Genomic DNA, 26,437 nt, shown 5'->3' with positions numbered 1-26,437 from the left:
AGATACAAGTGTTGAGTGGTTCAAGAAATACAGGAAATTAAAAAGTAAAATAAAACCCCTAAATCTAACCATATAAATTCAATTAATAACGGTCATCAGAGTAGTGAGTAGATACATTCCTCCATTACAGTGCATATACAATGACTGTCCCAACTGAACCTTAACAGCTGATCTGTAGCTGGAAGTTGTTGAAGAAAAGTTACCTAAAACCTCTTGGTCCAAGAATCCAGTAGGGAAGAAGAGTGAGAACAACTCTACTCCTTCCAGACAAGGTGTTACAGATCACACTTCTAAGCTCCCAAATCTACAGGACATCCCCCATCTATAAGCACAAAAGGTAACTAACAAGCAATTTTAAGTGGAGGAAATGCTCAACATCAGCATTTGCACAATTAGGAGGCTCATTTAATCAATCTGTTTAACTATTCATGAGGCCACGCTATGAATTCAATCCTGGAACTAATCTGGCCAGTATCTGCATAGTATTTTTTCCTCCCTTTCACTTTCTTTGTTCAAGGCAGATAGATCCTGATCTGATTTACTGTCCTTCCCATAAACACTTCAGCTTATCCCACTGAGGGAGCAGCAAGCCACTCCAGAGGAATGGAGCAGCAGAAAATGCCTTTACACAGCACTGCTGTTGAGTGCTTTGTGTCAGGAAACCATGACCTGAACCCTCCAGTTCAGGAATGCTGCCCCACAGTCGGCCAAAAGGCCAGGGTTGACTGAGCCAAAATAACTTCTTTCCTCATGAATTCCCAAACTCTGCTAAATCCAGAAAGAGTGGGGGGGAAAGGACCAAAACTGGAAACATGAAAGGACAATCCTCCTCCTCCCCTGAAACAGAGGGCAGAACTTAAAAGCTAGAGGCTTTTCTTTCTAAATACAACATTTAATAACCAGGATGCATTGCACTGGTATTACAAGTGCCTTTTGTTTACTAAAATGTGATGACCACATAATAAACCCAGTTTTATTGTCCTTTTCAGCCTGCTTCAGTGAGGAGGTGGGGAAAGGACTGCAATTGAGTTTCCACAGCTCATCCAGAGCTTTAGCTCTGCCTAGTACAGTGATAAGGGAGCCAGGCAGCACCGTTCTCAACAGCCGATACTGGGAACTGGGCTCAAGTCATTAAGACTATCAACACAGGGTGAGATGCATCAAGAAAAGAAATGAGACAGAAGGGGAGAGGAAGAAATCTCATAACATAATGAGATGTTTATCTATAAAAAGTTGCCCACTTCAAAGCAGGAAGAGCTTTAACTCCTTAGCAAAAAAGAAGAGCTTTTAATTAAAAGATCAGTCAAAAGATTCTCCACAGTCAAGCAGCCTCAAAGAAACTATGTGTGGAGGAGGCTGAGAGTAATTTCTAACGTGATTAGTCCATTCTTCAACCTAAACAGGGCTTTATGAAAGTGGCATTTCTCAAGATCTAGGAGACAGGGGTTATAGAAACATCCTCAGTCTCTTGGAGCACTGTCTCTTCCCTTCTGACACGTTCACCCTCACCAGCTTTTGCTCAGGAAAGACCCAGACAAATGCTATCAGAGCTTTGTGCCTCTCATCTTGGCAAGATAGCTTGTAAGCCTAGGACTGATGGATAGTCAAATGGATCATCAGTTTCTACCTTGTTCTCCACAGCATTTCAAGAGCATTATCTCTGTGTGTTCATATAATCCTATTAAATCAGATGTGTATTAAGATGCTTTTGCACAAACCTAAATAAAGGAAACCATGAAGGTAAAAGGCAAAATTTCCTTTTACCTGTAAAAGGTAAAGAGGTTAAAAAGTAAAAGCCTTTAAGAAAACCATCCTGCCTTACAGCTTTTTCTGCTGGATTCAAGAATCCTACTGTCGTGTCCTGAGGCAGAAGCTGTGTAGAAGTGTCCTCAAAGATTAAGAGTTTGCTCAATAACCCTTTTGTCTTTTGTTTGAAGCAGCCTTTATATTTTGAGATGATATCCTAGTTTAGAAATGGAACAGATCATTAAAAGCAATAAAACCATAACTAACCACCCTTCATCAAGTTATCCTGAATATTATTCACCAGTCCATGGCAAGGAAATGCAAAAGAAAGGTTAAGGGTAAACTACAATTCAGTAGGGGAAGGAAGAATAGACAGCCAACATAACTATATGATCTAACTGCACCCTCTCCCTAAAGCCCCTTTCTATACATTAATAAATACAACTTCACTGAAGTTACTGGTAAAATTCCGACTTGCTTCAGTAGTGTCATACTTTTACTCATGATATTTAGCAGTTCACACCAAAGTATCCATCAGGACAAGAATATGGGAAGAATATAATGCTGCTCACAAGACAGGGACACATTTACTTAGTCTCTAGTATTTTCTATAAGCAATTGAACACATTCCAGTCAAGATACAAAGCCAACATGATTCTTTCATCTTGGTAACAAATGGAAAGATGTATGTCCTTGTTTCAGCCAACACATACTCTGTGCGTGCACAGAACTGGACCCTGCAAACTCAAGTTAGCTTTACATTTTCTCAAGGATATATTTTTTCCAGTCATCAAAATCAAATCTGCCTTTAAGAGCTTTACATTTAAATTTCACTGTTCATAAAACCAGAGTTTGTTAAGCGTGTGCTACAGAGACTGATTAAAAGGGCAGAAAACTGCAGTTCTGCCATAATGCTATAGCCTGAGAGAACTGATTGATGGGCACAGATCACACAAGGACAGAGTACTCTGCCTCTGAACATGAAATCCAGATCTATTGATGCTTCATTACTGCTCCATGAAATATAATGGATGGAACATTTCAGAGAATATGTGAATGCACCTACTTCAGATTATGGGAAGAAAAAAGTTGATGCATGGAAACATCTATCAGTGTCTACTATCAACAGTGATCCTCAGTTTTATATCGTACTCAGATTGCTTGGAGATACAGCATCGGAAAGTATCAAAAAGATAATGAAAGCATCAAAGATTTGTCAACCTGCTAGTGGCAGGCTGAGAATCACAAAAAAATCACATCAAGTCCTCTTCAAGCAATACAGTGCCAAAGAAACCAAGATATCTACTTTGCTTCAGTTTTACAATTTCAAGTTGTTCTGAAAGCTACAATGCCAATGGAAATCAGATTTTCTGAAGAGTAAATTAATAAAACAGAGGAGGAACTGAAAAGAAAAAAAAATATTAAGAAATTACTGTGCTGAAATAGTAGAAGCAGCTCCAAAACACAGGACTGCTTCTGAATAAACTCCAGAATACCCCCAGGGCTCTGGGAGGTTTCAGTGGGAAGACCAAGGTGCAATACTTGCTCAAATTTCTTTGGCTAGCTTCATAACCTTAAAGATCTCAAAGAGCCAAATACAAAAGAAGTAAGCTTTACTTTTCCTCCAAGGCCAGCACTATTCCCTCCTCCTTTCACCCTTTCCCCTCATTTGAGTCATTTAGTGCTGTGTCAGAACCAACAATCACAACTATCCACTGGCTGCTTCCTTATCACGCAGCCAGCACTAGGGCAAAAGCAGAGCACTAGAGACAGGACAAGCTTTTGCTGAGCAGCCCATTCAGTAAGATTCCCAACACAAGCTCCCTGCCTTCATCCAAGACTGGCTTTAATTTTCATCAGCAGAACAATCTAGCACTAAACAAAATGCATAAACCACATCCTGCTGCCTGCCATGCCCTAAAAGTTCTTGTAAAAGCTTTGGTCCTGCCCACAAGGAAAGTACTCCCACTCAGCACATCCAGCCAATGCTGCAAACTGTTGTCAAGACCCCTGCCTTAGCACAGAACTTACTGATGATCTCTTCCATTATTTGAGCATTCATTGGCCTCTCATCTTGCAATCAGGGGACCTCAGATTATCACTTAACTGCCTCAAACAGATAATTTTGGAGGCAGCAAGTTAATCATTCTCATGACTAAATTCCTCTAAGAAGCCATTCCAAACTGTGACATAGTCTCTTGGCTGTACTCATTCCACTGGCCTGCTGAGCAGAAGAGACTATTGCCATTTGACATCTGTTTGTGGGTATTTCTGAAATGATTTAATAATGTCAGGCCAGTCAGGTCACATCACAGCACTAATCAACTGAGCTGGCCCTAACTGGCCTTGGAAGAGAAGCCTCCAAGTAAAAATGACCCTCTAGGGGACAATAAACTTCTTCAATACCAGTTTAATCAGGAGTGTGTTACTGCTCTGAAGAATAAGAGCATTTGTAAAACCCCTCTGCAAGAATGGCTCGTGGGAGGAAGAGGTGACTAAGGAATTAAACTATCCACGGGAGAGCAAATTGTGGTTTGTTGGCTCCACTGGGAACAAAAGGCCTATGGCTTGCTGCCCAAGCTTGAGGAGGACATGACTTGCTGTCGGTATTTCCATGAAAGCTGTTATGTGATTCATTAGCTTTGCTGCCCCTCTCTTCTCCCTCCCTTCCCCCCACACCATCATTAAACTTATCTGTTCTCTTGAGCTTTGGCTTGGCAGAAATCGTGTGCTGACATACAACTGAGTGAAAATGAATAGCTCCCATGTTTAGGAGAGGAAAGGAATAGAAGCAGATGAGAGGACTAAAGAGTACCCAGAAAAGATCTGGCTACACATCCCAAGAAAAACAGGAATCGCAAGAAATAATGTATTTCTATAATACCCTTTAATCTTTAAAGTGTCATTTTACAAGCTATATATCTTACACTGAAGAATCCCTTCCTCAAACATAAAATGAAGCCACCACTAGGCCAGGACAAAACAGACGTAAGAAAACAGAGCAACACAGGCTTAGTGTATGCATTGACAGTTGATGTTCTCATCCAACCCATGTAAGCATGTTTTACAAATAAGAACAGTCCCAAAAAAAGTCTAACCCTTGGATAACCCCATCACCACCTTGTTCCAAGTACAGAAGTTAACATTTCCCATTCAAGTGCTGCTTTCAAGAAAGTTTTTGTATGTTTTGAGTCACTTTTTTCCACCTCTTTCCAAAGATACTGATCATCATCACATCACCTGCAGATGTTTTGAGGATAAACAAAACCCCACCATCACCCTGTCAACCAGAGTCAAGGAATCTCAGCACTCCTGTTTGGAAACACAGGCTGCCTCACTGTTTCCAAGGCAAACTAATATTTGAAAGGCTTTCTCTGAGTAAATACAGTGCACCCAACTCACACAAAATGTTACAGCTATTCCACAGGTGTTTGTATATACTAATGGTTCCTTTAGCTTGGGGTAGCCAGTTTCAAAAGCAGAAAACTAACTGTACTGACAAGCTGCAGCAATATTCTTTGTTGTTTGACATTTTTTTCCTGTACTACTTCATAGGTGTTTTCATTCTAAAACCTCCATGCGCTTTATAAATATGAATATCCAAAGTACTTGGGTATAGCAGGAAAAGTGACCACTTGCCACCAGCAGTTTTGGCAAACATGATGCAAACCTGGACCACATACCACAAAGTTCTTAGAAATTACTGTAAAAGTGGTTTAAAACAAGTTTTAATTGGGAAAAGCCTATAGCATTATTGCAAGCAGTCCCCTTAAATCCTTTCTGGACACTCTTACATTCCTAGGAACATGTGGATTAACTTAAAAGAGATATTGGGCTGTTACAGTCTTGTCAATCTTGCGTTCAACACATACCCATTAGACACCAGCAGTGGATGACTTTGCAAGAAGGATGCAGTGTGGGATGTCTTCCTTTTGTTTTCCATCTCTCCACAATCCTTTCCTCAGCTATTACATTTCTTTCCCATTCCCCTGCATTAACATGCTCACTTCAAACTGCTGAGCTTGGGGCAATGACTGCCTTCCTGCTCCTTGATAGCATTGACCAGCACATCCAGAACTTGAGGCTAGCACAGCTGTATGTTCGTATTCTGAATCTTGATGGTTAGCTGAGGAGTCAGTATCACTCACATGGACACTATCAGACTCTGGAAGTGATGCTTCTGGGACCTGTATTTTATTTAGGTTTGAAAGTAAAATATATCTTTGTCATAAAGCTGTAGCCTTGTTAGCCAAAAGCTATGCATCCCCATGTCCTGGTATTCCTATGTACACTTAACAAGAAAAGCTGTTACAGTACATCATACTCTCATAAGTATACGAAAAGAAGTATTTTACTTTAGGCTATTGCCTGTATCATAACAGATTTTAGGATGAGATTTTTAAAGACTTCAGTGTCCAATAATACCAATAGGAAGAATAAGTGTTTTAAAAACTTGTCCTCAGTACCCCAAGATGGTAAGTTGGGGTGAAAGACTTACAGATCTACCATACAGTGTCCATAAAGTTCCCTGAAAAGAAAAACAAGATGACCCTGAGGATCATGCTCAGGGAAACAGGTCAAGACTTGACTGTGTGTAGTTAAAGCTGGCTCATGAGCTAGATCAATAAAGATACTCAAGATATAGGTATTCCTGAAGGAGAGCTGAATTAAGTTCATTCAAGGAGAAACAAAGCCCAACACCAGAAACTTCCACATATTGCATTCTAACGTGAAAAACACAGTTTTGCATCCTAGTTGCCAGAAATCAACACAAACTCTGCTTCAGCTGTCTTTACATTATCCTCTGACTTTGAAAGCCAAAGCTCTCGCACACAACAAGGAATATATGGTCAGAATTTATGTTGTCAGCAGGAATGTTCCTGAAACTTTTTTCACGATAAAAAAAAGTTCTGAGCATGTAGTTTGATACAAAAAGCATTTTCCAAGCATATTTATACCTTGTGAACAGTGAAGACATTAAAACAAAAGTTAGTACAGTCTACACTTAAAAACCGGGAATAGTTTTACAACTGCTTAGGTGCAACAGAAGCATAAATCTTTCCCCTTCAATAAAAAAATTAAATAAATCACAGGACAAGAGAAAACAAAGGATGAAAGAGATTTCCAAAGCCCACAGGGGATCTGCACGCTCATTTATCATCCATGTTAATAGTAGAAAGCTGTTGAAGTCCCACCACTGGCCCTGCAAAATCAAAGTCAGTTTTCTCACACTCTGATCGGAAGTTCCCAATGTACCTCTCTGTGCCATTAATCACCCCTCCCTTAGTTTGTTATCAGTACCACCCCTCCGCAAATGACAGTAACATGTTTAGTTGCAGCATAACTTTTATAGCTGGCAGTGGCCAGTGCAATACAGATTTCAGGGGCTGGGGATGTGGGCAGCCATACTTTCCAGCCTGAAGTTTAACTTTCCCTTAGGGCAGCATTTCTTCTGGTGACTGGATACTGGCAGCTTTTGTGTTCTTCATTAGCCTGCTGATTAACATAGTGCTAGAGAGTTCTCCACTACACCTAACTGCTGTTCCAGCACTCACTGCTGGATCTATTGTGTGAGAGCCTGGAGTAGCAATGCAGCGGCATAGTCTGCCTCTTGCTTTCCCTCGCAATACTGGAGACCAGGTATATATGTATTTGCTTTTAAAACAATAGCTGCACATCTAACTCAAAGTTATAACGAAACCCTGATGAAGCAATTGCAACTTTAATGGAATTTTGTGAATGAAATTCCCATGGTAACAGTAAGGAACAGAGTGCCAGGAAATACAACTGATTCCTGTGTTCTTGTACATTCAAAGCTCAAACAGAAACTAAGAAATACACAGCAGAAAATAGTGGGCCTATTGGTCCTTTTCCCCATTCAGCATTTGAGAAAAAAGCAAAAAAAAAAAAAAAAAGAAATCGATCAAAAGGCAACCAAACAGTACTCCAGCATCAGGAACACATTAGGAGCCTTCCTAGGCACAGCACAGCCATTTAGCACAAGGGGAATTAGATATACCTGATACTGGCTCTTAGCTTTCTATAAAATCTGCTACTGATTAACATGCAAAGCACTACACTTCTGAAAGGACAATGGTGGGAAGACCTTCCACAAAGGCATTATTTTAAATGCCAAGGCCTGGAAAATTTCAGGCCTCAGACCACGAACAATGGTGAAGGCTAACGCAGGCAAGCTGCAGATCCCGGCAAGTTGCATGTACATCACTAGATAAGCCTTGTAACTTTCTAGCTGCATCATGGAGACCGCACAAAATAATATCTGTCAAGCAGTAAGGTCCCTCCCTTGTAGGTATTCTGTTCACACCAGCAAAGGATTTCTTCCAGAACAGCCTCCCTAAGGACGGGGCTGGGATCTCAGGTGTGGAGCAGTAACAAACAGCATTTACAAGGCACAAGATAAAGAGCAGTAACGTCTCTAGCAGGCTCCAAGCCAACAGCTATTAGGTATGACAACAGCCTCCGTTCCCGCTCAGCGGGACGCCGCGGTTAAACCCCCGGGACCGTACAGACCTTGGTCGTGCTCCTCCACTCGCCCAGGTTGGTTGCCCATCGTCGGTCTCTCCCCGAGCTCCTCTCTAGGGCCCCGGCGCCCCGCTCATGCTCCGTGTGGGTGCCGGAGCCGGACCTGCCTCTGCCTGCTCCTACCGTAAACGCCTCACTCAACTTGGAAAGGGAGAAAGAAGTCAGCTCCTTCCTAGTTCCTGGCACAGGGCACAGAGCCTGCTGCTCATGCTGGAGCAGCTGGGGCTCTCCCTCCTACTTCATTACAATACCATGCACCGAAGGCCGGCCTGTGCAGTTCATTAGCTGCCTGGCTGCTGGAATAAAGGGAGGGGGAGAAAGAGGCAGGGACCGGGCGGGCTGGCGAAAGGAGGAGGAGGAGGAGGGACTCGTGGAGGGGGAAGCCACCCAGGGGCCGCAGGCGAGAACTGCAGCCGGGCCCAAGGCGGGCGCTGGCTCTACCAGGAGCCGGGCTCCAGCGCAGACAAGAGCTGAGCGTGGAGACGTGAGCACAGTGCCTCAGAACAGCCTTGCCTGCAGAGGGTTAATGGCCAGGGAGCGGCTTCTGGACCATGCACTAGGAAATGCCAAAACGAAATACCGAAATGCCGCTGGGAGTGGAGCAGGGCAGAAAGTTGGACCCCCCGTGAAGATAAAAGTAGCCAAATGCCTCCAGAGCAAAGACAAAACTTGTTTTGCCCCAAATCTGGAGACTGTTTAATACACTAGAAACAGAATTTCGCTGCTATTTCATAGAATCATGGAATGGTTTGGGTTGGAAAAGACCCTAAAGGTAACTGAGTTCCAGCCCTGTGCCATGGGCAGGGACATCTTCCACTAGACCAGTATAACAGGAAGAGTTGTCAACCTTTGGTTTTTCATTGTTCTTGCTCTGATGGTTTATGGATGTAGCTAAAAGTTTTCATACAGCTGTCTACATTGGGATGACATTAAAGAGCTCCTGCCTACCCCATCTTATGACATACCAAGCATAGAATGCTTTGTTTAAAGAATACGCCATTTAAGATCTATAAAGAAAACGATCATTGATAGGACATTATTTTTCTGAATGATCTTTTCATCTCTTATGATCATCTTATGACCTCTTAAGTCTTGTATCTTATTAGATGGGTACTCAGCTTGCCCTTCTCCAAGGTACAGATACAAATGTCCTCCAAATGCTGTTGAAACATATCTCCAAGAGATTTTCTTCTACTATAGACTAAAGAGTGACTTCTGCTTTTCTTCAGCGGGATTCACCAGAGGGATCACATTAGCCAAGATAATCTCTTGGGTCGATAAATCCTGACACTGAGCTTTTATTATTTCACCACCTGCTTTCTATTTCCATAACACAAAGAGGAACAGTCTAACAGGAACCTGGTACAGTACAGTTGCAAGCCTGGAGTAATTATAAAACGTAATCACTGAGTCAGAGCAAACACCTGAAATCTGAGCAATTCATGACTGGAAGAACCCATCTGTTACTCTTGACAGTAGCATGGAAGATAAATCAGAACATACTAACACGATGATAGGGGGAATGATGTCAGGCAAAAGACTTCTATCCAAGTCCACAGTGAAAGGTAGGATATGAATTTTAAAACAGCTATAGCCTGAGCAGAAGTCATGGATAAAAGATTACCTTTATGGAGCCTGCAGCTCAAACTGAGCAAAAAGGAAAAGAAATAATGGCAAGCATGACTTCTAGTGTGATGACTAGGTAATAAATTATGACACATGGCTCAATCTTTAGGCAACTATTTGTTACCTGAACATTTTACATAATTCTCCCTTCCTCCTCGGTAATAAAGGTATAAAAATGAATGAACAATTTCATCTCTATAAAGCAGATTAGCTGGTTTCTTCCTAGGCATGAAGCTTGACTCATCCCTTTGCACTACTCACTTGTGGAACTGCCAGTAAAGCCCTATAAATATCACTTTTGTATATAGTGAGAATGGGAATGAGTTACTCAGGGTGTCACATATATAATTCTTTCAACTCAGCAGTTGAACGACTGGACTTTGACAGGCAAAACCTTTCCTGCATCCTACTCTCCAAGTAAATTAATTAGCATAACTTCTGTTCAAATTATAATCCATGTTCAAAAGAAAAGGTGTGAAGATGCCACAAAATGATCTCAAATTCACAGAGACCAAACAGCTGGCAGTTTCTTCAGAAAGCTAAGGTCTAAAAAAGTTACAGATGCTGAGGAGCACTTCCAGAGTCTGAACTGTCTGTCCAAGTCTAGATCCAACTGAATGGGCCCTAAGGGTGGGCACTGACTATCAATACCAGCATTCACACTATCATGCTTCTTCCATTAATGCTAAAGAGTTTATGAGCTCTAAGTACATAGGTAGGAGGGAAAAGAAATCTACAGAGATGTGTATATCATGCACAGTAGTGGGACCCCAAGGATTAGGAATATAACATCTACATCGAAACCCAGAAGAGCAATTGTATTTTTAACTGTGCTAAAACCAAGTTTTTTGTGGAGAGAATACTTGGTGAGGTCACAGTTTATGGCACAGAACTACAGCCTTCCAGAAACCCATCTGAGATGTAGCTGTCAATCCCTCCCTCTTACTTTACAGTTTTAAAATCTAATGTAAGCCAAAAGCTGCTAAAAAAATAATCAGTGGAAAAGAAAATAGATACAAGGTATTGCCAAGCTCTCTCTTGTTACTTCTTAGACCAGGCCAGCTTTGCGTTCCTTTCTTTCGCTCCCTCCCATTCTTTCAGTGCAAACACAATGGCACTCTGCCAGGGCATTCTGGCTGGGATACATTTAGGCCTAAAGAATGTGTGTTAAGGATCATTTCTCTTCAAACCAACTGAAAGAAAGCTGATCATTAACCTAGGGCAGGTAGTCCCCACAAGGTTGTGTTGACTTTGCTGAACAACATCACTAAGAAGCCTGAAAAGAAATGAAAACAGATCATGGATTTGTGCTATTACCGGGCCATCCAAGCACTTGCTGTTCAGGTACCCCTTTGCAAGGCTTTTGTGATCATCACAGTTTGCTTACAACTGTAATAGATCTTCCCTATAGGTGTTGGCTTGAGCCAATTAACTGTCAACAACTTAATAAGTCTGGTCATTACAGTCTTGAAGATTCAGCATCTCAGTATCCCTTACCACACACTGAATCCTCTTAACTGGCTCAGGTCTCAGGGTGGTTAAAATGTGCCAGCGAAGTCATTCTCTCACATCAGAGAGAAGGGTCTCTACTTCACAGATAGTTTTAACAAGAAATTGCATGCAAAATCTTAGGATGTCTTCACAGAGATTCAGTGCAGTAGATGTAAATTGTCCAGTAGACTGGGACAGCAACAAAGCTGTGAAAGGTACATGCTGCAGACAGTGTTGTCAGAAGTTAATACTTACTTGTTTAATAACACAAGATGACTGCAGACAGCCTGTGAATGAGTCTCAAACTATTACCCTTAACAGGATGAGGTATTGGAAATCCCAACAGACAGTCACTGAAATGCATTGCTCACACTCCATTCCCAGCTATGGAAGAAGGTTCGTACAATACAGCCAACAACAGAACAAAAGAATAATTACATCAGTCAGCCTTCACATGCCACCTTCAGAACAAGACAGCATCCACTGACAGATCTCACTAGTTTAAGGCATCATGGGACTGAGATCTTGAGCCAGCAGATAGAGTTTAATAAGACCACTGCTATCATTTCATTAAATGAACTAGTGAGGGCCTTCTGCCCTACTAAAATAAGTGACTTCTCCAATTAAAATGTCATACCACAGCAACATATTTATCATAGGGGAAGAAGAATCCTGAAAACCAGTCACATGAAGCAGTGCACATTCTAAGGTGTAGAACTACTCATGGGCTACAGAAAGAAAGAGCAAAAATTAGGAGAAAGTGTAAATCTAACATGGCAGCAAGCATCATACAGGCACTTTTTCAGCTAAGGCATGAGAAGTGAACATGTGTGTTTGAGTATGCAGGCTAACACAGAAAAAAAATCTTTGTGAGAAATAGGAGACACTTGATAAGTAGCTGCCATAAACTAAATCTAGAATGCCAAATTCCATCTACCTCAAACCTTGAGCTTTCCCTTTAGAGGTTAGTGGGTGAAATCTTCTAAAATGGTGCTGAAACAGTCTGACTGCTTGATACATGGGGAAATCACAGCTAGAGGAAATATTTTTCTAAGTAATGTCAGGGAGGTTAAGGTTCAGATTCCCATTTACACCAGTATGCTACAAACAACCATGCAGACATTTCTACATGTCTATGGACATACACAGAGACACGTATTTCCACGCACTGTTTTGCATGTTAAATTCCTCCAGCACTACTTGCATGTTTGAATGACATCTTGACAAAGCAATTTGAGTCTTCCATTCCTTTTTATATCAATTATGGAGCTAGAATCTCTTTTGCTTTAGAAGGAAGAATAATTATGCAGAACTTGTGTCTTGTACCTGAAAAGGGTAGCAAAATGCAACCAGCTTTCCAGATGAAGTTTTAAAGCATATTTATTGTTCCTGGGAAACCCCAGATGAGATCAGTCATTTGGTTTCCAGTGAAGTCTTGTGGAACAGAACATACCAATCTCATTAGTGTCTCTCACACTTGGCTCTATCTTTCACAAGAAAAAGGAGACAGTAACGAGTCTGAATGCAAAGTGCAGCAACCTTTCGACAAACCTATAGCAGTCCTTTGATGTGACAGATCACAATAAGCAGGCCCTGTCAAAAACTGATGTATGGGAGAGTAAGAGGGCCCTAAGGTCAGAGAGCTGTCCTTCAAAAGAAATCACTTTCCTTTTTCCTGTTCTAATTGGGGAGCATTAGCATCTTATGAAGAAATAAACTGTCAATTAGATTTTTTTCAAGGACTTTTTTTTTTTAAGCAAGCTTTTATATATATATAAATATATATATAAAACTTGAGTTTTCTGATGATGTAGAAGAGGTTTCTGGTCTGGATTAGTTTCACATCAATCTAAATGGCTACTCAATACCAGAAAGTGACAGACACTCATCAAAACAGAGAAGTTAACAGAAAGAAGACAGTAAATTTGATAGAGTCCATGCATTACTTTCAAATAGGAATCCTGAAATGATAATTTATAAATGTGCAAGAACCACTGTTATCCATGTTCTGCCACATTTTCAATTCTGATGGGAAAGAAGCACATCTAATGAGTGATATGTGCAGTAAAACTATACACCAGTCTCCCCTCTAAAATCAAGCGCAGTTGAACTTGTTCAGGTTGCACCATTGACACTCCAGTACTTCCCCAGCATTAACCACTGGTAATGGCCAGCTGCCCTTGCTTAATTAACTCCTCTCTGTTCTGAATATCATCACTGTCTACACAGAAAAGGTAGAAGCAACAGTTTCAGAGGGAAAACAGGATTTCTCTTTTTATACAACTACATGGTGAACAAACAGTGATGGACAAAGGGGCTAATCCTATGTGCTGTACTAGAACTAGGAAGAAATGGAAGATTTACAGGTATCATGTTTAGTCATTGGGACATTAACTCTGACAACTGGGCAGGAATGTAAGTGACAATTCACAGAAACTCATCAAAACCAAAGCCCTCTGTATTGGAACAGACAATCATTCAAACTAAACTGCACACAGTATATAACCCTCAAAACCTTCTATAGACTTCACTGATTATGCCAAATTCCTTGTATTTTTATCTTACCATTCAATTTACTGGGCTTATTACAGCAGCATGCTTTCTACAGCTTCATTTCTCATGCTGGCAGTGATCCATTCTGGGATTAGCAGCTTTTGTCCAGGTAACCTGCAGAGTTCAGAGTCTCCATGCGAGATGCCCGAGAGATAATTGAAACTCTAAATATCTGTGAATTTGCCTCCTCTATGCTTCTGTATTGGCACTGTCTCTAACCCTTGATATTAACCAACTCAGCAGGCAGGCACAGAAAGCAACACTTTTGTTGCTTTGGCTGAAAACTTGTGCTACTTATCGATTTTTCCATTTTATGCATAGATTTCTGATGAAGTACGGGAGGACACAGCAGGCCACTGATCCCTCACATTCCTGCTGGCATCATAGCTTCTCCTGGCCTCTGGAGATACAATATATCCATCACTGTGAGAAGGTATAGCACTAGTCTTTAACATAGTTTTAAGCTTTAGAGAGATCCTGAGCTTGTCAGTAAAAATACTCAGAATTTCTATAAATAGTGAATTAGGGGATTATAGCGTTGTTCACAGTTTCCTACTGTTTCTGAGGCAAATTCAATAGGTCTCTATAGATTAAGAAATACAGATGAAGCAGCCTGAGAAAATAAAGAAAAGCTCTTACTGTTCAAAGATAACTGATACTTCATACTGGAGCTGGCACAGCTCAATATGAAAGTCAATATACTGTGAAAAACAGGGATGCCCGAAGTATTCTGACTGCTGTTGGACTACGTGCTCACTCACAGCCCAGTCACACATCCTGGCTGCATCTCTTCTCTGATATCCAGCATAAGACTTTTTATTCCTGTCAAACCTGACAGATAATAGCTGCTGGCAATGAAATAACATCAAGAAAGCACATGAACATGATTAAACTGGACAGCCTTGAGGGAAATGTTCAGAGAGTGCTTATCCTGGGAGTTCATAAGGAGTGAGTGACAGAGTGAGAGCAAGGATTTGGAATGACTTGTAGGATCCACTGAGCATTTCACCTGTGTAACCTTCAAACTTCCCATTTGCATACCAGTGCCACTATGCAATGCTCTTCTCAAGTGTATGGTCACATAAGCTTTGAAATTATCTGTGGAATTGCATTATCTAAGGTTATTTGGCTTGCAAACCTCAAAGGATCAGAATCTGAAAAATTACTTATTTCCTATAAACCTGAACCTTAAGAAGAGAGTTCTGGTTTCTCACAAAGATATACATTTGTCTATTTAAACACTTTGCTATATGGTTTCATAGATTGGCTGCCTTTATAAGTGCATACATTGAAATAAATATTTCTCAGGATTAGTGACCTATTTCCTCCTGTTTTGCAATTTTTCCAGCTGTTTTATTAGCTTAAATACTGAAAGCAACACCAGAGCTCTGTAAGTTTAGGTTTATGTTAAAGCCAAATTGCTACTTTAGGACAGTACATGGAAAGACATAACACTGCAGATAAAGAAGCTGAATCCAAGACACTTATTTCTCCCTGCACGTCATTTCCCATTACTTGGGATTTCAAAGCTGCTAAGCAGTCACAAAGCCAAACATCATAGCACAGAACTTCCAGCCAGAACCTGTCTCCAATTCTGTTTGCTCAACTCCACTTGCCAGGAATGGACACATAAGATTGGCTTCATCTCCCTTTAAGTTGTTTATGATTTACTGCATTAGCTTCCAACAAGGCAGATAGGGGTAGTTATGTCAGCAAAAGGCTAAAATGAATAACTTCAAGTCCACCAAGGGCAGCACACAACAACCCCATTTAAACAAGCAATCTTGATATCAATTATTTATTATCTGCAGCATTTGGAACACATGCTATTGCTCAAGGTCAACACACAAACATTGGACAGTCACTCCCCAAAGAAGAAAGAAACCTAAGCTTTCCCCCCCTCCACATACCTTGTTTCTTTTGATTTCTCTTACACAATAGTATAATACTCACTGAGTACTGCCAGAGTGCAGCTGGAACCAATATAATATCATTTCAGTAAGATTATCAAATTGCTCAAGCAACAGACAAAGAAACCTCAACCTGAAAAGTACAAACAAAGGGGGAAGGTGTGAGGGGGAGACATGATGCCTGCAGTTAAGGCATGAAAGGAAAATGCAGAACTGATGAAAGTGGTTTCAGAACAAAATGTCAAGATTTACAGTTGGCTACATAGACAAACATCTGCATTTCCCATACAGGAACATTCTTACTTGGAGTAGCTCCACAGCCAGTCAGCATTGCAGCATAGTCTTGATCACAATCAGAGACTATTTGGGTGCCATTTCAATTAAATATAGCAGCTCAGTGCTCCCTTCTTTTCTTATGTTCCAAGAACATGTCATGCCCCCTGTCATATCTGATATTTGATTTTCTTTTTAGCAACAATATACTGTATTAGAATGTGCCTATAGGTATCTTTCCATAGTGTGATAATCTGAAAGTAGCATTCAGCTTTGTATCCTTGCTCACAAATATCCAGTACCTTTCAGTGAGTGGCCACAAAAGCAACACATACTCAGAATACAGTTAGATTTCCACTCTTTTGGACCATGGAATCACTGTGAAAATTAAAGATATGTAAGGTACAGGTCTTTATATACATACCTATAATAGTCCCTATAGGACCAGGGACAATTCTGTCTAGGTTAAAAGGAATTTTAGAGGGGTAGTACATATATGCTCAGTGTTTGTCTACACAGTACACGTAGCTCCACGCTTAGTCTCTTTGCCTAGCACTAATATTCCCACTCATACTTCTACAAATGTTGATGCAAAGCAATATATGGGGTCAGATGTAATGATGCAATTTTACTTGGCAAAACAATACCCAGATGTAACTTGACCTCCATAAACCATTTTACCCTTTGTATTTAAAGTACTCATTACCATAAATCTTATCCCTCCTCCAATCCCAGTTATTATACACACATGCAGAAGGGGGCTCTCTATTCCAGTGCTAGTATTTTTTGTGTCTGACATACGTATTCCATTCTGGAGTCCCTGCAGTGCTGTTTCCCTGGCTGCATTCCCAGGATCCTATGCTGCATCATCTGTACAGGTTTTATTTTCCCCACATTATACCTCTCAAGCATCTTTTGTCAGCATCGTGCCTCCTTATTGATGGTAAATCTCAAATGCTTTTGGATACAACTAGTCACTTGAATTTGAGGATTCACACACTAACTGCAGAATGTGATTTGTCTTTTGCTTACTGTGAAGATTTATGCTTTTTAAAAATGCATCATTTTCTTTCAGGGGTGGGGGGAAGTATATAAAGATTTTTGGGTTTTTTTCTTCCCAGAAATCCCTTCCTGGTTAATAACATTGTTCTGTTACACAGCAAAACCCTGCAGGGGCTTTGACAAATAGGGAGGTCACGGTCAAATTTAATAAGATCTCACATTCCCTTAGAAATGCCACCAGGGAGCAGACAAAAGCAAGCGTTTGCTGAGCTCCTGAGGGAAGGCAGAGCGGTGGCACAGAAGCCCTTGGTATGCAGATGGTGTTGCTGCCTTTAGAAATGGGTTTAGCTCTGGAACCAATGGTAACAAGCTGATGGGGCTGCTGAGGGCCAGAGAGTGCCAACCTGCACCTTAGGAGCACAAGCTGTACGTGAAGATGCTCTGGCTGGATCTTTGGTCTCCTGCCTGTGTGGTGTCCCAGGAACAGCAGGGTAACCATCCTGCTCATTTGGTAGAAGGGTGAAGCTGGGCAGGGCAGCTCCTGGGAACCCCCAACTCCTCCCTTTTAGCTTCAGATTGGCAGTGAAAGGCCAATCTGCAGGGCACAGCGTGTCCCATCCTGCACGCTGACTGTCACAGCGGGTAAGTTATAATGGGCTACAGGGGGTGGGGAGAGGGAAACTGTGCTAGGATCTTGGTGAGCCAAGTGACACAGCAACATTTCACATAATGTAGACTGTCATCCATAGTCTTTGTATTTACCTGTGCTGGGCTTCAGTCGACTCTCAGCAAGCTCAGAAATGGCTCCTGTTGTAATGGTCTTCTTCAGCCTGGAGACTCCAGGACCTGCTGTAACCCCTGGCTTGGTAAGCATGTCATCACTGCTGGCCCTCTTCAGCTGCAACAGAGATTGTAAGCAACCAGAAGGTTAAGACCTTGAATAGTTCCATTAAGTCATTCAAAATGCAAGTTCCCTGGCAGAAAAGGAACATTTCCTTAAAGTAGCCCAATAGGAATATGGCTTCTATAGCCATATTATGTATTTCTTTATATTTTTGTATTTGTTTTTCATTTTTGTGAAGCAGGTCAAGGGATAAATACTGTTTCAACAGTGAGGAATAAGAATGGGAAAGACCACTCAAATAAGCAAATACTGAAAGACAGGGAGAAAACAGGAGCCAACAGCATTCACCATATTTCCTTGCTGGTTTGCATTTAGTCATGTATTGAGGCTGTGGAGGTAAATGCCAGTTGCAGAGCCTGGCACACTGAGTAGGTCAAAGCAGCAAATAACTGGCCCTTAATATATGTAAAGTAAAAAGATCTTAAAAGGATCTGCTGGTTCTCCCCTCAGGATCATACAGTTTCGCCCCAGTGGTAACTTCAGATCCCCTGAAGAGGTGCCTGAGCTACTCCAACAGTAAGGAACCGCCTGTTCTTTCTCGTGTTTGTCAAACGGGAGCCACCAAACCTCATGGCTCCATAAACTAGGTTACCTAAGGTGAACAAAGAACATGCCAGAGACCAAGCCAAAATCTCAAAGCCATTTAGCTGAGAAGTTCAGGCTGCCACAATAAAAGGCAAGAGCAGCCAGTGCAAGATTTAACAATTACCAACTGGAAACGCCTTATCTTAAACACGGTATGAGTTCAGCTATTTACCCTCCTTGTCTTTCGAAAAGCAGTGAGCAAAGATGACCCATGACCTCATGGCAGGACCTAATGCCATGTATGTGACTGGAGACTGTTGACTCAGATGAGAAACTGAAAAGTCTGTTCACGGGAAAGCACTTTGTTCATGTGACCACCAAGGAAATAATTCCCAACAAAAAAATGCATTGTTTCCAGAATAGATCAGCTGCACAATTCTAAAGGTTAATACTGATGTTTCATAAGCTTGGAAGAAGGTGAACTGTGTGCTTTCCAGGGCATGTTACAGGATGCGTTTTTAAAAAGCATTAGGGGATATCACTGTAATTTATTTAGATTTATTGTACATGACAAAGCAAGGGACATTGTTGCTGTGAGAGGGTTTTTTGGGAGGGGGATTTCTGGTAAAGCAAATCTGCTCTAGAGGCATACTCAAGAAATCCATGCAATAAAAGCACAATGACCTAAGATGCAAGGAGAAATACTGGAATTATGTTGCTTCAACAAGCAGAAGTAGCAGCTTCTCTCAGAACTTTGGTCACTGCTTTCCCATTGGTGTCCCTCTCTAACAGCCTGGGTACCTCTAATAGCAGTCTGTAATTAATTTCAGGGAAAATACTTGAATCATTTTAAAAGACCAAAGCTCTGGAGAGTCCCCCTAGAGCTGTATTTTTTCCACCCTTTTCAGTTAATGGACACCTAAACTGTTTTCACATATCAAACTTCCTTTGAAGTTGCCCAGGAACGCTCAGGGGGTCCATGAACCACAGGCTGAAACCACTGCTTGAGTTAAAAGAAAAGAAAGCACCCAAGCAGCACTCTCCCTATTTAGCAGTCCCTGAATCTACTTTGCTTAAAGTAAAATCTTTAAGCAAAACGAAGTCTCTCAGCTCCAATTCTTTCTCCTTTTCATCTCTTCCTCTGACTCAGAGTCTGTGGTTTCCTGGACCCTGTGAGCACATCAGGTTCAATAGCTGAAGTGTTGATCTGCTCCAGGATACCAAAGAGCGAATGTTCTGCCTTCTGGCAGAGATTTTGTCAGCGCACTCTTAAGAGCAGAATGGAACAATCTGACTTCCTGACCTTTAGAGACTTCTGCAGTCTCCAATTTCTTCAATGTGCATCTTCTACAGCAGAAACTATGGTGCCTTTTTCTACCCTGTTTCTTCAAAGAAACCACTTTGATGATGTTGCACTTGCAGATGATGAACAATTTGAAGATACTCGCTGTAATTAGGAAGAAAATACTCTGCATTGAACACCATACACACATTAATTATACCAGATCTCCTGATTAAGTCTCTTAAGTAGCATCCCTTCAGAGATGCTTGCCTCAACCATACTGCACATACTCCAGTGATGAACATAACCTGCCCAGAACACTACACTGAAATATCCTATTAATATGATGCAAGTTAATGAAATTAATCCTTCACTTGAGAAACCGTGGCTATTAATGAAGTTTAGCTCTCCTCATGATTAAAATGCTGCACCATGTTATGCATTGTTTACTAATCTTTCAGTGCTGGAAACAGTTGTAACCAGGAAGCCCACAGTCTATTTTCAACAAGGGTAATCTTGGTCTGTGCTTTAGACAATAAGGTTATTTCTGTTTGCTGGCTGCAAGGGTACAGATGCAGCAGCAGTTCAGGTGTATTACTCCCTTTTCTTAAAAACACTACTTTGACAGAAGTTTCTGCTATTTTTGAAATATATCTACATAGAAAGATAGAACTCATAAAATGTGTTCCATTGCAAGCAATATCTTTTGTTAATGTTTTGCCTTGAAGGAAGAGTCAGATTTTTAGGACTTCTGGAAATCCATTAAAAAATCTCTTTCAATTCCTTTACCTGTGTAACAATGAGTTGAACTAAGAATTTGCCATTTCTTTTTCTCACTCTTCAAAGTTAAAGCAATTCCCTCACGTACAGTAAGAGAATCCATTCATACTTTGTGCGAATACAGTGTCTCCCCCATTACATGCAAAATACCTTCAGAAACGTGCATTAGTCAGTATAAAGCACAATTAGAATTTCCCTATGCTCAGCATAGTGGTCAAGCCCACTCCAAGTCTTGGGGTGCAGTAATGTTCCAGGACTAAACCAAAGTTTTAAGCTGAAACAAGGCTATAATGATGCTTGCACAGTCCCTGCTGGCTAGTACCTTGCTGAGCCGTGATTCAAAGGCGAGTGATGTGGAAGACTTGGACGTCTTCATTCCCGTTGGGGTGATGGAAAGAGATTTTCCTCTCTCAGCCCCATGACTCCCTGGCTTTGCCACTGCACTCCAAGGCTTGGCAGCACTCTTCATGTTCTCCCCAAATAACTCAGCCTACAAACCTAAAAAAAAAAAAAAAAATAGAAATTATATACATATGTACACACATCAGAAATATAAACTGTCTTTGTATCATCTGAAAGAGAGCAGAGAGATTTGGCATCAGTTTAAAGGGCAGAAAAGGCAGTGCTAAACTTTATTCCCTCTTATACACATCAAACCCTTAGAGCAGGCTGCAGCCACTTATATTTTTCATACTGACTGGTAACATGAAGCACTGCAGAAGGAACACTGACTTTTGTTAGGACTGTGCAAGTCAGAGACCTCTATCAGGCACTGCAGAGCACCTCTGAATGCTGAAGCACAATCAAAGAGAAACTGAGAACAGTGAAGTCTACCGCACTTGAAGACAATCTTGGGATAAAAAGAAAACTACTTCTCTTACTTGACAGATCCAGCATCTTCAACTGAAATAATACTCACTAAGTCACACGGGAAGCAAGTTTCCTAAGTCGCATGGAAAATGATATCTTTAACTTATCAGAGTTTTCTAGAGAAACAGCAGTTGGTGTTGCCACAGTGATAAAAAGATGTTTCACAATACCAAGGTTTACAAAACATGGTAAAAACATAAAATCACTTCCTTGCAAACAAAACTCCAGATCCACTATTCCTCAGAGATAAGCTTATGCAAGAAAGAAATCCTGCCAGGACTCAGCAAATACACATGAATTCCTTTTTTTTGGATACAGCTGAACAAATTTAGTCTGCCAGCAAGAACAGCTAGTCTGTTTCTTTCAGGACGTAGAGAGCTGCCAATTCAACAGCAAGCTCCAATCTGGTAGATCTAAAGCCATAAATTCTCCCCAGCCATTGCCCCATCCAAACTAGGAGCAGAGTAAAGTGATTAGTTGGAGTTTTTTTCTTTATAGCCTCACCAGGCTGCTGAGTTGGGAGTTGGAGGGAGGGGACATTGCCTGATAGCTCTTACCCTCCCCCTCTATATGAGCAACATTCTTCTTCTGCAGCTTCATTTTCCAAAATAGACACAGGATGTAGCTAAGCATCAGCCTTGTGTAGGCAGAGGCCAACTTCTCTTGCCTGTTAGAAAGGTAACCAAAAGATCTACAGAGATCAGCCCTGTGTCTCAGCAAGGAGAATGTGCTTGCACTAAGTTTATCACACAGGAGTCCCAGCAGGGCCGGTGTGAACTTGGACAACAACCCTCTGACAGAGATGCTGAAACAATTCATTCCTGGCTGAGTGAATAGAAGGGCTTAGGTCACCTTTTCAATCTCATAACTTGCTTTATACTTTATTTCACATTCATGAATAAGAACACTCACTGGACTCATGGGAAACAAATCTGCTTGGGGCCAAGTCACATTCTACACTGACAGCACCTTCCAGGTGCCACCATGGTCTATTTAAGGAGTGTTCTGCTGCACAGAAGCAGAAGGGAATGTCAAGTGCTCTGCCACTGTCTTACAGAGAACAAAGCCAGCAAGTGACATTCCCTCTATTTATCCTTGGTGCCTCTTGCAGGGAGGGCTGTCTACTTCCTCCACAGCTCCCACCTGTCACAAGTTAGTAGGTATTATTATTATTACTAAATATAATCATTACTCCATTAAAATTCTTAATACAGTGTGGAGCCATCAACTGATCTCATTAGAGGAGGAAGAGTAGTCTTTGTTAATGATTACGCTGATCACTTGGCTCCTTTTTTATGTATCCTGACAGACACCTAAGCTATATTATAATACATAATAATGTTTAGCATTCCCACAGTTCATGATCTTCCTTAGCAAGCTTCAGTGCTTCACATTATTTTAAAGCCTACCTTTCAATAGGCATTCCATTCACTGTATTTATACAGTGAACAAGCAACTGCACATGCAAACTATCTCCCTGATTACATCTGCAAATTATGCAGATTTGGGGGTTTGCAGATCCAGTGGTTGCACATGCATCTTGCTTTATTATACCCTCTGGATTTCTTCATAACTGTACCTCAGACTTCCTGCCTTAAGCTGTACAGATGCTTTCTTGATATCCCAAAGAATTTAAGTTTGAGTCATCCACGGCATTTTAAAGTTGTAGTGGAGCAAGATGCTCATTAGACCCTGATGTTAGAAGTAAGAGGTACTTAAAAAGAACAAACCACAACTTCAGAAATCCAGCCAGTAGCCTAAGGCAAATGGGTTTTTCATGTAATGATAGCTCAGTTATGTGCCATATGGAGTTAATATTTTACTACATCAAGCAGATGAAGCTAAAATTGGGTATATTTGGATGAATTAGTGTTTATTAGTTCTCTGTATTTATATGGAAATCAGCATTTGTAAAAGAAGGTGAGGCTTCTGATGTATTGGGCTACCCTGAATCTGCCTTGTAGATAGAGATTTTGGTCTCTGAAGTGGGATCCCAATACTTTCCACAAGCCTTATATGTACTTCAAAGAATAAGGTTGCACATATCTTAAGCTGCTTTCATTCCTAGGTAAGTGACACACATTTGAGTTCTCAGAAGTGCTGCTTCAGAAGAGGTACTAAATAAAACTACTTCCCCAAAAAAAGGAGGAGTAAAAAACCAAAATCTTGTTGTTCTTTGATGAGAACAGGAAATCCATTCTCAGAGCCAACATCAGCTTTTCCATTCCTTCGAATTCAATTATTGCATTACAGGAAGACAAACAAAAGTTTCATGGAAGATTTGGGCAGTTGAGACAATGGGAAACACAGAAGTTCAGTATCATGAAATGGCTCATGGATTGAGTTTGGTAGGTAGCAGGTTGTAATAGATTGTATTAAACCCATTATATATAGCCCCTGTCTACTTGTCTTAAACACACCACTTTTTCCACAGATGAACAGTTAAAAGCCAACATAATTCTAAACTGGAAAGGAAAGAAAAGGACATCTTTGAAGATGCTCAGGGTGAGACACCCAAATTCACTCTATTCCAAATCTTACATTAGGCAGCAGCTTGTCAGAGCACTGTGATAACTAGAAAACAGCCTCTGCTTCCTCAGTGTGATTTTCAGGGCAAGGTTGGCAACAGTAACTGGCAGAGACCATGCTTCTGAGCCAGCACAAATGACTTTGAAAGCCGCCGATCATAGTCATGAACTATCCTTGAATGAGAGCTTGGGAAAGGGATCAACTTATCACAGCTGAATGGATCTTGGAACAATCGATCTTTCAAGTCTTTCGATCTTTCAAGTCTTTCACAGGTAAGGACAAAGGGAGTACATACATACTCATATGTTCAACACCCTTTTGAACACAGCTTTCCAAGCCTTGTTTACCTGTTGTTTCTGCCACGAGATAACTCCCAATGGTTTAGAATACATTGATAAAGTGAGTCTACTACATTTTAACTAAATATCACCATTTCATTCTGAAAGGACCCCAGAGAGATGATGACTTGATCTCTAGGCTACCCAGAGAGAGAGAGATCTCAGAAGCAGCTTTCCACAGGAGATGCAGCCAAGCTGCTTTCACAAATACAATGACAAAAATCACTAGTTTTACACCCATTATGCTTCAGTACATTTCAGATGAGATACTTCTGCTCACTCTCCTGGAAGATGACTCACTTTAAGCAATGCCTGAAGCTCTATGATTCCGCTTTTCATTTCTTCACATTTCACAGGGAACTTTGCTTGGAAAGCAAACAGAATACCACCAGCCCACGATTCAGTCTTTCCTTCGGCATCAGCCTGAGCAGGTCACTAGTGGGCCACAATTAAATCTCTGTAGATGCCCTGCTTGGAATTGTACTCTGAAAACATGTAGAAACTGAAGATAAGCAGCAGCTCTATGCTGAAATAAATGACGGTTTGTATCAACAATCTGTTGCTTCAGCAAAGTCAGTTCTATCACCAGTTACTTCCAAACTGCAGGGGTTTTAAAAACAAGGAAAACCCCCAAATCTTTTACCCTTACAAGTGCTGGTGTCTGAACATCACCTCCACTGAAACAGGAGACAATCAGAGGGTCTACAAAAATTGTAAAGCTGATCCTGACAGAGCTTTTGTTCTCAGTAATCCTCAGAATTCCCTGCAGGCACCAGCCTTTAAGAATTCAGGCCATGCTTTATAGCTCATCCTTTCTCACTGGTGTTCTTAAAAGGCATTTGGATAATTTGATGTGGACTATTTGGGCAGCTGACACAAGTTCTACAGTGGAAAGACAGTCCATTTTACTTGAAATTTTACCAAATTATTCAAGATTGAGTAGACATTGCTTATAAGCCAGTCTACATGCATTTATTAATAGAAGGTCTTTAGAACAGTCTAGAATTATTCCCATTTTCTGGCTAGAAAATCTGGATTAAGAATTCATCCCAACTCTCCCAGTCAGCATCAGCAGAAACAATGCAAGGTGTCTTGGATCTGAAGGTTTGGCTGTCCATCAAAGGAAAAAATCATCAGTCCTGTAGAACAAACTCCTAGGAAGCACATTCTGCTGACTATTAAAGGCTATTTTACTCTGAATAACTAAAAAGATAGGTTGATTTGAGTGATGACAAGCAATATTATTTTACAAGTCAAGAAACCTGGTAGCTACACTATTAAGTACATAAAAATTATAAGCATATCTGCAGCAATGAATTCACACTGGAAAATCCCCGGTGGGGGGCTACAGATACAAGTTATCTGTACCCCACGTGCTTTACATGACTTAAGTTCTGGTGCTCATGTCTGTGTGTAACGCTACTCGCTCAACAGGATAGGCAAATTAAAGCAGAGTCATTCAGGTTGCTTTGGGAAAATGAATGAAATAAGGAATTATGAAAACTCATTACTAGATCTGAAGAGCCATGTACCAGATGGCAGGTTCATTGAGACCTGGGAATGCCCAGCAGTTCTGGAAAAGGAGGTCATCAATGCCGGCTTTGCAGACAGGACTCTCCAAGGACATGTCTGTGACTTCGGTGGGTTAAAACCCACAGTCCCCAGTGCCACTTTCCGTAATTCGGTTACTTTTCATTACATCAAAAGGTCAGACTATTTCAGAGTCTTTATTACACATCAAAGCACAATTTTCTTCTGTTGTGGTTTAAGCATCTAAAATCTGCATCATACTTGTACTGTTTTCCTTCTAACCTAATCTATCTCTGCTATTTTCAGACAAACTATCAACTGGAACATAGAAATATCTAACAAGTTCAGTAAGCTGTAAAGGATTTTCTGGCAGCACGTAGGAAGCTGTATGGCAGGGTAGCCAGCTGGGCTAAAATAGAATTCTCTTCTGCCTTCCACATCAATTCAATTTAAACTACAATTTTTGGGCTTGACAGATGCTTCCATATGACTCATCTTGATTTCTTAGCAGATAGCCAGAATCTAGCCAGGGTCA

General features: G+C 41.0%; 1 protein-coding gene across 1 annotated transcript in view; it reads right to left on the bottom strand.

The window, feature by feature from the left end:
• Positions 1–21,609, bottom strand: part of SPECC1 (sperm antigen with calponin homology and coiled-coil domains 1) — a gene marked incomplete at its 3' end in the record, with an annotated part of 68,955 nt that extends 47,346 nt beyond the window's left edge. Inside the window, exons 1-2 of the mRNA XM_080629916.1 lie at positions 20,958–21,609; positions 17,907–18,042 (exon numbers count right to left, since the gene is read on the bottom strand). Of these exons, the coding sequence (XP_080486042.1) occupies positions 17,907–18,042; positions 20,958–21,104 (283 nt within the window). The 5' untranslated portion in view covers positions 21,105–21,609. The remainder of the gene's footprint in view (positions 1–17,906; positions 18,043–20,957) is intronic.
• Positions 21,610–26,437: the final 4,828 nt, after the last annotated feature.

Source organism: Psittacula echo (genome assembly GCF_963264785.1).
Source record: "Psittacula echo genome assembly, chromosome: 15".
Taxonomy (NCBI): domain Eukaryota; kingdom Metazoa; phylum Chordata; class Aves; order Psittaciformes; family Psittacidae; genus Psittacula; species Psittacula echo.
Note: the sequence above shows the minus strand (reverse complement) of the source record. Positions and strands in the feature narration are given on the sequence as shown.